Source organism: Anoplophora glabripennis, unplaced genomic scaffold, assembly GCF_000390285.2.
Source record: "Anoplophora glabripennis isolate ALB-LARVAE unplaced genomic scaffold, Agla_2.0 scaffold18, whole genome shotgun sequence".
In the NCBI taxonomy this organism is placed as follows: Eukaryota; Metazoa; Arthropoda; class Insecta; order Coleoptera; family Cerambycidae; genus Anoplophora; species Anoplophora glabripennis.
The window spans coordinates 179,681-193,293 of record NW_019416221.1 but is presented as its reverse complement, the minus strand read 5'-3'; the positions used below and the strand labels follow the sequence as shown (position 1 = coordinate 193,293).

At 30.7% G+C, this 13,613-nt stretch overlaps 1 protein-coding gene across 2 annotated transcripts in view; it reads left to right on the top strand.

Moving 5' to 3' along the window:
* The window catches only part of LOC108908309 (bestrophin homolog 1), a 72,354-nt gene that overhangs the window by 36,903 nt on the left and 21,838 nt on the right, over positions 1-13,613 (top strand). For both annotated transcript variants that reach the window (XM_018712333.1, XM_018712334.1), the window contains one exon: positions 3,078-3,207. In XM_018712333.1, coding sequence (XP_018567849.1) covers positions 3,078-3,207 — 130 coding nt within the window. The remainder of the gene's footprint in view (positions 1-3,077; positions 3,208-13,613) is intronic.

Below are 13,613 nucleotides of genomic sequence, written 5' to 3'. Positions count from 1 at the left end.
CCAAAACCCGATCCAAATCGGTCTGATAGTTTTGGCATGAGACAACTTGCTACTAAATATCAGCGCGAAATGTCGTTATTTTTTTGCGTCAATGCTGGAGTTAAAGTTAGGCATTTTAATTGACGCTGATTTTTTTACACATACTTAGACTCCTTAACTATCATATAGAATCGTTATAATATCAATTTTCTTTTTTTTTTTAATAATTCTTGGACCAATTTTAAAATTTCGAAGCATTTTGACTTTATAAACAAATACTTTCGCGAAGCAGTTTTGCGGTTTGAAAAATATACCTAAGTACTAAAAAACAGTTCTCAGAAAGACGCTTAACTTGAAAAAAAGAACGTTCAAGTTGGTCGTATAAGTTCCGAGATATAGAGTGTCAAAGTCAACAAGCGCTTGCTGCAAAACTATGCTACTACTTAAAATTTCACACATTTCATTGTTGTTACATATTTATGTAAATAATAATAATATCGATGGTATTCACTGTTAATAGATATTAGTTTTAATAATGTTTAAAATCTTGAAATTTTTGTATAATATGTAATTTGTTTATTGTATACATACATGTAGAAAAAAATATAGATATAAATTATTCATTTATGTTTATAAAATGTGTTTATTATATTTTAATGGTGCTCGTTATCGCGACATGATAATCCAGTTTCTTATGCCTCAATTGCAAGAAATGGATGTATATGACATGTGGTTTCAAAAAGACGGTGCCACATGTCATATAGCCCGAGAAACACTGCAATTACTGCATGAGTCATTTCCTGATCGTGTAATTTCCCGTTTTGATGATTTTGGGACACCTTTTATGTCAAATTAAGTATCTGTACGCTTTAGACATTAAAGTAATTATTATGTAACTTAAGACTTAAAAGTTGAAAAATTCCTAAGTGATAGTAATGCAATAAATGTCAAATATACAAATGGATATAGCCGTAGTCTTATTACGTATAAAGGTACTTAAAATTTCGATATAGTTATCTAAATTCACTGACTCATCATCTAGATGTAATTGTGAAATCGTCTACATTATAATTTCTTTCTCGCAGTTGTGACACGATTTGTTCATCATTTATTTCTTTGCCACCTCTCAAGGGAAGTGCAATTATTATGGTATTTTTATGTAAATATCTTGATATCTTTAAATCATGGGTCAGTTGTCGCATAAAAAGAAGAAAGTCAGGATAAACGTTTGCAGGATAATTACCTTCGACTGCGGCAGATATCTAAGTCGGTCATAACCTTTTATAGATCTTTTCTTACCAAATACTAAAAGAACACCGTATCTTTCAAATGTTTATGGCTTGTTGGATTTCTAAATTTGCAAGTAAAGAACTGGTTTTAAAAATACTCTGAAATAGAAATTTCAAGTTGGAGTTAGATAACTGCAAATTCGTGGATAAAATTACATAAATATCATGTTGCCAATTACTCGTTACAATATTTAGGTACCAGATGAAAGTTGTTATAAATTTTAATTATGCAATGCACTTTAATATTTCATTGTTCCTTGCTGTATAAGTAAATAACCATAAATGGAAAACTGTACTCATTTTTATTATGTAAAAGTTATTACAAAATTTTACAGTGTTTTACTATTGTTTTCTGCTTGGGGTATGAATAATTTATTTTTTTAATACGAATATGCGTATCAAAGAAAAGATTCAAATATAATTTCACGGATAAGTAGCTAGTAGGTACAATTTTTTATTTTCCCCTTCGTATATGCTTCGTGTGCTTCAGTAGTGTCACTAAGTATATTTAGAGAGCTTCATTAACAAAATTTACTCATCGACTAAAAACGGGGAATCCTGTACGAAGCAATTATAAATTTATTGTTACGTCTTAATCATTTTTGTTCTCAACATAAGCTGGCATTTGCATAAAAACATATTTCGAAACAAACTAGGTACTATATACGATATTCTTTTTACGCCTTTTTACATTGTGGTGAAATTTATTTGTGCTACTTTCTAAATATTTTCTAGAATGATTGGGTATTTCGGAATTTCCGATGTGCAATGTCCCACACGCACACGTATGTTATGGTTGTTTTATTTAAATAACCCTCATTATTTTGATATCATTTTCTCTTGCTACAATAAGAATTCGAGGTTATATTTTATTATTTTCGACAAATAACTAATAGTAACCAATGATATAGTATATATTATTACTAATTTATTACTTTTTGTTGGTACAAATAATTCATTTGTTTGTGAATATTCATTCCCATTTAAAGTCTTGGTTCAATACGATCTTCACTGAAGGAAATGAATTGTTTATTGTTTTTCAATTCTTATTGATATTTTACTCAGAATTCTTAAAAATTTAGTTGCATAAGTAACAATAGTTCTACATGTTCTCACCAAAGAAGACAATTACTATTTAGATAAAATAGGTATTTTTTAAAATTCTTTAATCATTTTTGCAATTTTGAAAATGTTCCGGACCTCGCCCAGATCTAGAGATCTATGATTTTATTATGTGAGTAATCCAGGAAAAATTTGCTTGCCCCCTCTAGTCTGAAATAACCAAAATTAAATATAATTATTTTATGTATTGAGTTGGCAAGGTACGAGAAATACACACTATACTACACACACTCTTTGGCTGCTAAAAGTGACGTTTCACAAATTGGGGACTGACTGACTTTTAATCTACGGAGCACACTCATATATTTCACTTTAAATACAGAAATAATATCTTTATTAATGGATTTGGGCAAAGCATTAAATTACCTAATAACGTTGAAGTATTTGTAACCATAGTCGACCACAGATCAATTACAACCTTTTGTTTAATTAACTTACGAAATGAACCAAAAATGAGTGGACCTCGCTCTAAAAAAATAAAGAAATAAAGCGTATCCGGAAATTTTAGACAAAAACTTTTTACTTCACCTTTAAATAGTGTATTATTTTAATCCTTCCTAGTGAAATGATGTTGACGACGTATAATTGATACATTATAACAAAAATACTTAGTACTGTTGTGTTTGTAATACTGTTTGTATGTGTTACATGTTTCGTATTACTTATAATGTTTTTTTCACCTTGCAGAATGAAAGACAAAGACTGATGAGACGAAACATAGTTAGATATGCAGTATTAGCTTATGTAATAACGCTCCAAAGGGTATCTTTAAGAGTTAAGAAAAGGTTTCCTACGTGGCAACATGTCGTCGACTCCGGTAAGTTTTAATTTTAATGTTTATCGTTTACATTTATATACGTGTGCTCTTTTTAAAGGGTATATTCCGCTATTCCAGCATGTTTTAACGATTAAGTATTTCACTTGATTAAATATATCATAAAATTTATGTGGAAACGTAATTTAGCCCAGCAACATTGTCTATCGACACTTGACAAGTTATTAAAAATTAAATAAAAAAATTGATGATGTTGCGTAGGTATTATTTAACATTTATTAATGATTAAGGTGCATGACTTTTTTGTCGAAAAATCTTGCGTTAGTTATGAGATATTTCATCAAAGTAATTATAGGCAGGTATTTGGATTAATTTTTTATCATGTTGCAGAAAATAATGATATCAACTTGAATAACAAAGAAAAGGCTTTTTTAGATTTGATCTTAGATAGACCCTCAGTTGCTGTTAATAAACTATTAAATTGTTTATATTCAAAAGCTGCTTAAAACTTTCACTTTTCACTAATCTATTATTAATAAATAAGTATAAGAAATGTTTAAATTTTTTTGCATGCATGTGTGTAACACCGCAAATTATTTAACAAGCTCTTAATCTTATTCTAGAATCTCTTTCCAGTTAGGTACATCAGTAAACAGTAACTTTGTTATATTTTTTAATACAAACTCTATCTCGAAATCCATTGATTTTTGGGAAATTTTTTGTTCCAAACATTTAGTTGTTCCAATAGTTTCACAGACTTAAATTCCAAATTGAATGAAGTATGAAAAAAAAAACAGTAAAACAACAAACCTTTATTATTGCAATAAATGCTATTCACTGATTTCACTCTATTTTTCCTTGGATTTTAAAGGAAGTATGGCGACATTTAAAACGTCTTCAGAACAATTTTCTAAATTGTTTTCAGTAACAAGACTCATTTTTATAATTAATATGTAACTTAGAATCAATTCGACTCACCAAGATGAAACATAACTGGTATTATATAAATAAACAAAGTAATGCTACTGACAACAAACGATTAATTTTTCAGCAAATCAAGGAAAATACTGCTTTATTAACGACATAATGAATGATCCAAGAAAATTCACACGATTAGCATTAACAATAAAACAATAAATCCCTGGTTTGAATGAAGATAATAAATATTATGTAATTTATATAGGATTTAGATGCAAATTAAAGATTTATTTACAAGCGTAATCGGCGTGAACACCATTGGCAGGATGCACTCGTTTACACAGAATAAATTAGTTTCCGTTCAGACCTATTATTATTCGAGCTTACCGTGTATCCGGTTGAGTTACAAGTTTTTTACGACTTAAATTTAACACATATATCGAATATGGAAGTGTACCGAACGTTAATTATCTGGGATTTTAACCAATGAAATTTAATTATAAAATTATATATTCGAATTTAAAAAAAAATAGTAAGTTAATGGCTCCAGTAACTGACAGTTTAAGACCGCAACTACGAACATGTACAGCTTGTCCCCACTACAGTGACTCCAGAATTTCTTTGCGAGGGTACCGAGGCCCGCTCAAAGCTGCTTAAAGTTTCAGTTCGCGGTTAATGTATGCGTCATATAGTACGCGGGTAGTGTCTGATGTCAGTGTGAGGGATAGTACAAAGGCTTGAAGGATAAGAACAAGGCAGGTATTAATTTAAAGTAAATAAAAAACAGCTTCTTTACAACAAAAGATTAAAGAGTAAGATTAAATTTAACGTAATTTAATAGGTACTTATTATATTATCAAAACCTGCATAGGTAGCTAATAATGAGACTATCTCACAATATTGTTTTGTCTCTTGAAACACCTTTTTCAAGACGTAATGACATAAACTACTGCTCTAAACAAATTAAAATCACTAGTCAAAGAATTTTTAAATTAAGAAACGAAGTAAAATTTAAAAATATTTTTAATTATGCGAAAAATATTACTGGACTACCAAGTAAACGGGGCAAAAGTTGCGACAAATTAGAAATATTTTCGAAATATATTTCCCCTTAATTAAGTACCTACTCGTTTTGGGAATTTGCATGATTTAAATTTTTTTGCTTTAATAAATTCCTCAAAATTTCCCGAATATGCAAACAAATTTTCCGAAAAATCGTTTTAGTGTTTATTAGAAATGTATCCAAACGTGTTTGAAATACATAAGTTGAAAAACGAAATTAATATTTTGTACAGAGTGTCTTGGTTTCAGTTTTTCTACAATATTGTAAATGCAACGAAAAATTTCCAGATGCATTTAGTCGTTTGACCTTGAATTTTTTTCTTATTTCTTGCCCACCTAGTAAAAAAGTCACAGGCCTCCCCTAGATTTTCGCAATGTCACGAGCCGCCACTGATTAAAATAAATATGCACTAATAATACCTACAGTGTATTCCTAGTTTTGACTATTACTGCCAAATGTTATCTCGATTTGGGCCCGGTTTTCAAGGTCACAGCGGTTGGCCGCTTGTCCATTCACCTGCAACATTAAAATCACGCCAGACCGACAGGAATTAAATATTAATATCATTGAAATGTGATTCATGGATACTCTTAAATATTTCTAATGAAAACGTTGGAGTAAAGCCCCTTCGTGAAGGTGTTCACCAGACCCGAGCACGTTCCTAGAACATGTGTCGTGCCAGTAAATGTCTGCACATAAATTAGAGGAAGTACACGCAGAGCATATAAAAATGATTAAGTACCTTTCGAAGCTTAACTGGACTTTCTTAGACATCTGAATTCATTACGTAAAGTCCTTCACGAAGAGGCCACGGAGACCATACGTTTTATATACAGTGTGGCCCATTGAGAATCAGGATCACACCAAGAAAAAATTTTTTTGAGACGCACGATTCGAACGATATATACAGGGTGGTCCGTAAGTAATGGTCTATGGAGACCTACTAGATTTTTGACATATAAGAATGTTACGATTTAGGCTAACACACTGTAAAAAAATCAGCGTAAATGTTCCCATTATTGAGTGAGTTTAATTAATTTCGAATAATTTGAATGGCGCCGTGAAGATAGCACTACTTACATATTGCTTCTGTAAAATCGGCCACAGTTGATAGGGGCCCGTTAGATGCTCCAGAAAAGCGTGATCGCCAGGAGAACAGACCTTAGTCGGCGGCTGCGGGTCTCAGCTGGCGAGTCTCAGCCAGGACAGGAGGAGGCCACGCGAAGTGAATTAATTTCAGCACTGCATATCCTAATTAATCATTTATGAGCGATTTATTTATGCACTCAATATTAAGTTAAAAACCAAGAATGACTCAATAATAGTTAAAGTTAAATCATATTAGAGAAAAAGTCAACTCTAATTTGGTTTTATATACTCAGAATGGAGTCAAAAGTCGCTCAATTGATAGTTAGCAGTAACTCGGATTTGAGTAAAACTCACTCATTTCTGATGCAATCGTTTCACTCAGTTGTACTCATACTAATAGAGTGAATATTTCACTCAATCCGATATGGACAGAAATTGATACATTATTGAGTAAAACTGAGTGAAATTGAGTTATTTTGTTTACAGTGTCAATACACGGTAGTCATACTTACAAATACACGTACATACACGTATTGTGTGTATCTCTCTATTGCTTATTCAGTCTGGTATAGAAAGTCACTAATTGGTACTAATTGGTAAGGTATTACTTTTTTTTCGTCGGGTTTCAATGGATTAGACATAAGTCCTGATAACGGTTCAACCGTAGCTAACGGATATTTAACCTTGTTATTTAATGAAACTATACTAGTTACAGATACAGAAGACGCTGTATATACGGCAGTTCACCGTGTTGATAAAAAGAGAAAGAGTGAAATCACTATTACAAATAAATGTTTATTGGGGCATCAGGAAGCTCATAATTTATTCTATTAAATTAAAAACGATGACTGTGTTTTTTAATTTCTACTTTTCCTTCGAGCCTGCAAATTGATTCGTGATAGACGTTGAACTGGGCGGATATTAGAACAGTTAATATATCGGCATCAAAATTTCAGCGCGTATAATTAAAACATGCTCAAAAGCCATATCTAAGAATAAGTATGAAATAAGTATAACCTTTAAATATAAGCGAGATAATTTATTAGCTACTTTTACATACGAATATAATAATAAAGTGTAAGTGAGGTTGTTGCTCCTGGTATGTTTGAAAGTAAACTTAATTAATTGCGTCACGGAGATGTGCAAAAAAATATGATTTGGAATAGAATAACTTGGGAGTAGTCACTATTTTGTTTTAGTAGACTATAGGGTTATCATAAACAATTAGAGATTCAAATACAAAAAAGTTGCGCAATATTTTGCCAAACCTTTTAGTAGTCCCTGAAATATAATAAAAATTGTGGAAAACGCCTTTAATTGTACACAGTGACATATTTATTTACAAAGAAAATAACTCATTATAATGGTCAGATGGTCAGATTTTGTCTACATCTGTCGCTTTTTTAATTTCAGATCAGATTTGTTATTTTTTCTTCATATAACCATATTAAAGTCAATAAATTAAAGAGTTGATTATAAGTTGAAATCAGAATGATCGCAACAAAACAATTTTGACAATCCGGACATTGGCCTACTATGAGTTAATGTGAAAATTACATTAACACATACTTCTTTATAAAAGTGGATATTTGTTGAACTCACACTTTATTTTCTTCATTTAATCGAAATTAATATTAACTGGGTATCTCAAAAATATAAAATATCAGGAAAGTTTGACTGTAACATCATCACTGTGATCAGTGGGGTTTTATACACAGAAACCAAATTGCACTAAACTATCTGTACAAACAAGTGGGTTACAAGAAATGTGTGTTTTTAGTAACATTTATTCAATATTCAGATCTGACTTCAGGAAAAGTTTCAGCGAAATATTGTGTAATATTTGTACCACCTGCCAAAATATATCTTGCTCGCTGAACGTATGTTGGCTTAAGTGAATAAATAAATAAATAGATCTAACCAATTATATTGAATTAGAATCATATTCGTTAACATGTTAGGTACAAAGTTATAATATTCCGACATTTCCTGAAAATTGATACTATTTTTCAAAATAAGATAAAAATCTCCTGCAGATAATTTTCCTAAATCCAAAGTACATAAGGATAAATGTTTAACAAGTAACGCATTTGCTTTTTTTATTTAGTTGGGTTTTTCAGGAAAAGTAATTTGAATATTTTGAAAATGCCGCCTTTATAAACTTCTTGTTGCCGATTGAGAAATATTTGATTATCGTTAAAAAATATAAATTTGTTTGCCATTATCTTATGTCTCGCCAACTAGAGGGTTTATTAGATACATGTAACCAGTGTTTCCTTATTTTGATCAGTTGCGCCATATCCCAAAACATTTTGCTTTTCCTTTATATTATACCGATTTTAAACCGACTTTTTGGTCCGACTCTTCCTAATTAGTTTAAAATAGCTAAACAATATTGCAACAATTTGTTGGACATGATAATGTTCCATCTTTCTAAGCTACATTAAAAGCATTGTTGGTTGTAAAATTTAAGATTATGTGCCAAGTTCAAATACCTTATTATCAGCGTCTAAATGATAATTAATTATAATCAAGAATCAAGATACCATTGGAATAATTTTTATTAGACAGCTAGAGGAGATTAAAAGAAGATTGCAAGATATAAATTCAGAGCAAGTTCACAAATTATGAATATTTTGCTTCATATATGGGATATTTATGCAATACGTTATATACGAGTACTGCGAATGCGATAATTAACCTCTATGTTGAGGTAAAAGTAACGTATGAATTGCGAGCACAAAAACAGAATGATTATTAGTAGCATAAATTACTATGCTAATACGTAATCGTTAATAAAACTATTTCTGTTGGAAATTTACTATTTTTAGTAGCAAAGTAGTAGCAAACACAATAATTTATAAACAATAATAATTCGCTGCAGTGTTGATGCGTCATTCAGGAAGACTACCTGTATGATTTATAGCATATTGTTATAACTCAATATTTCGCAGCAGAGCAACATAATCTCAAGGAAATGCTGTTATAGCGTTTTGTTAAAAAGAAAACGAATTTCTCAAAATATGTGCATTCTATGAATAAAAGAAATATCAAGGGTATTTTTTAAATTTCTACTTCAAATCAAGATATAACAAATAAATGTTTTTTTTTTATTTTAGGTATAACAAATTTAACTTGAACCAATTATATTGTTTCAGTCATCATTATTATAAATCTTACTTACCGTGTATATTTACGGGAGGCACCTGATTTTTTTTATTTTTAATAGCCTCAACGATAGTTACGTCGCTCACATTATTGCTCCACGCAGAATTATTATTTAAAAATAAAACCAATGTCAGTAAGTTAATTTCAGTGTCATTACATATCACTTTCTGTTTACCTTGCAATCCAAAAATATTCCATAAATTAAGAAGCCAGTTTTCTGTGTTTCCCATTGACTGCAATGAAATTCCTGTTTACTAATTAGGCATCGTCTACATTACAAGCATATATTTAATGAGAACAATTATTCATCTATACAAACAACATTTTAACGATTTTCATTTATTTATCCAACACTTGTATATAATGATACTATAATTTCTTTGGTTTTAAAGGAATAATGTGGCCTATAAGTTACTAGTGAGTTATTAGTTATAAGTCACTAGTAAGTTATGACTTATAACCCACTAGTGACTTATAGAAATCGTTAAAAGACAAATGTTTGGTTTATTTTTCTAGTTTTTATTAGAGAACCAATGTGAAACAGTAATAAGTCAACAAATAACCTAAAATGCTACAAACTTACAATCTACGTACTTATCAATATTAACATTAACTTCATTTTGGGTCTAACCTTCTATTTTAATATGTTCTACTATACTGGTAGGTTAAACTGTCCTAAGGAATAACTATTCATAAACACAAAAGCACTTACTTTTTTATGAGAAGAAAAGAAAAGAAATAATTAACTCATTTATCAATTGCGGCCTGCTTAATAATAATAATATGCCGCCCCCTCTCCCACACAAGTCTCCGACTTCTAGACTAATTCTCGTGGTTAGAATGAGGGGTAGAGATATTATTATTATTATCATGCAAAGATTTATCTTACTTTTTTGAAGTACTTGCTTCTACAATTTATTTTTAACACTCTGTATACTCGTACCCACTGTAAAAAGTATAAATTAAACAGATAAATGTAATAAATGAGTGAAAAGACTGGCGTCGGGTATAAGTGCGACGTTTATTAGAGTTGTAGTTTTCTTAACTTATTACGAATTGGATGTTAATAGATAGAAATATGTAAATATATTAATTGTGTTACCTGTGTTTAGAAATATCGAGTACTTATTTTTATTTATTCAAATCCTAGATCAAAGTTATATTCGTATTTAGTCATACATGTCGGAGACATAGGGGTTGGTTTGCTCCATTGTCGTCGAAATAATAGACGAGAGATGTGACTCTATTTACATATTATGAGATCGAATACACACTGCTCGCAGGGGCGTTTGCTTGTGCGTTCCTCTACCCTATCAGCTTACTTTTAACCAAACATGGTCATATAAGGAAGTGTTTACAAAAGTTAGATAATGATGGTCTTTACAACATAAATACATAAACAAAAACAAGCCCTTCAGCATTCCATTGACGGTGACAGTTCCTCGAGTGGCTACGAACTCATAAGCGGTTACAAGAGTGATGCCGATATACATAAAAGTTTCAAAATGTTTCAAATTGATTGTTAAATACGTTTAAAGAAATATATGTGGATATGTAAATGTAAATTATAAAGTATGTTTTGAATCTTCATTCTTATGAAAATAATGAATAGCTAATAATAGATTTCAGTCGTATGTTTACGTAAATACAACTGAAAGTTTGATAACTATAAATAGATGTGTGCGATAAATTGTTATTATATGCAAAAATTGCCGGCTTGATTTAGGTATGCCTCTAAAAAAGTTAAACTTTATTTATCATATGGTATACTTGTCTACAAAATATTTCTGGTAAACCTGTCTGCGTTATAAACTCCTTATTATTAAACATTATTCATTTTAGTTATATTCTCATCGAAATACTGAGAAAATATAGTGACTTCATCAAGACACAACCGCTTAAAGAAAAAAGTAGTTTATCTGCTCCCACTATAATAAATAGACTATAAATACATTGTTTCTAAGGAGGTAAGTGGATTTTATCGTAGAAGTGGAAGTTGCTATGGACAACAGGGGGTAAGTGAGGTAAATTACCTCCCTAGGGAAAAAAGCGTTTTCGAGTTATAAATAGAAATATTTGATGAATATTAACATTACATATTTATAGTAATTTTACAGTTATTACATTTAGTAACATTTATAAAATCTGGATAATTATTTCCCTCGCGTTTACTAATTGTTACATTTTTCTCAAAATGATTTCAGTCACCGTAGGCTCAATATTATCTGACTGATCCATTAAAACAACATGATGCTACGTACTACTAGAAACTGGAGTTGAAGTGTCTTTGTAAAGAATCCTGTTGGCTATTTAATTTTTGTTACTTAAACTGTCAGCATCATAACTTTCTGCAGTTGTGGCTGTTTTCCATCCACCATGTCTCTTGATTGCTAATACATCAACTCCTGTATTAGCCAGTAACGTTACCGATGTTCTTCGGAATGAATGGCCTGTACATGTTTCAGGATGTTCTAGTTTCAAATACTGTGCAATCTTATTAGGAATCAAAGAGAGGGTATTCTTGCCGACTGGTTGGTTGTAACATCTACCTGCTTGATAGCGCATAAAACAGCGTGAAATTTCAGTTTGAAATTCCAATCTAATCTTGATATATTTCTTGAGAATTTCTAGGTGAGAAACAGAACCCAGACTACAAGTAATTGTAAACGTACGTGACGTACCATTTTTAGAATCTGGAATTGTAACTACAATAATGTAATCGAAATTTTTGAAATTGACATTGTCCAAAGTAAGTTTGCATAACTCATCAGAACGGCATACTCCTGCAATGCCTAGTCATTGAGTATTCACGCCACAAATTCGCCGGTAACTTTAAAATTCTTGACTTCTCCATGAAATATACTAGCAGTGACATTTCAGAAACACAAAGATTTCGAATAATGTCAAAATGAATTGATTAAAAAATGTCAAAAAATAAAACCTAATTTTTACTTCATGAACGATAAGGAACTGAGGAAGCAGATAAAATGTCATACACCACGCAGCAGTTAAATTTAATTTACTAGTCTCGAACTCTATTGTCAGCCCTCGCTCCGCTCGGGCGCAAAATCGTCCTCGACTGGTAAATAATACCCCCTTTATGCTGTAAATATTATCGAATAATTAATTTCTCTTTGGTAATAAAATTTACGTAATATATTGATAATAAGACAAAAGTAATTTGAATAGATATCTTCATAGAAGTGATCTATATGGCATTGCAAATAAATAAATATCTTTTCTTTTACATTTTTTTAAGATTTGAACTTCGGCATATTTAAAGATTCCTGGAAACTACTTATTTACTATCCGGTTTGTTTGTAACACTGTTAAGTTCAAAAGCTAAGCATGAGTTTACTATCGAGTATTTTATGTAGATTTTCTCTTACTTTGCATATAATTTAAATTTGTCGTAAAATGTATAAACAATGTTTTTAAATAACAATAAATAATACACAAGGCATTTAATATTCATGGCGCCATAAAACCTAGGGCCATAGAACATATTTTTTTTATGAATTTTTCTGCTTGAGATACAAGACGTTAAAGTTATTTTTTGAAAGAATTTTGCTGACTCGTTTTTCTTAAACACCCTATATACCTACCACAAAATCGTTATTAGATTCCTTGTAGCAAACTTTTCTATAAATGTACGAATTAGATGTACTTTGCAAAAACTGTTGTATATTCAAATCATTCATGCGTAGAGAGACGAAACTATTTTCTGTAAGAAAAAATCGACATTTGAAAGCGGCAGTGAGCAATTAGATTGCGGAAAAGGCGCCAATAATAAATCAACTGGCGCCGACATAGAAATGGAAATTTTTCCACTTACGCATGACTGGGATTCTAGAATGAAACTTAAACATCGCTGCAGTTTTTAACCTTATCGGTTGGTGCTGCCATTTCTTTAATCTTTATGGTCAGGGACATAAAACCTTTTGCTCCCGTGGATGGTAATAAACTACCGCACATGTACTGATAACGATGTAATAGTGTATTTTAAATTATCCATTTTCTGTTACACTTATCAGATATATTGAAACAATGCTGTCAACTTTAAACAAAGATCAACACCCAATCCAGCCATGATGGTATGGCTACATCACTTCTCTTTAAGGGACTTCTTTTTAAAATGGAATTAATTCATATTTGAATATGATTAACAGTTCTCCTATTTTTACTATAAGATATTATACCCTCAATCACT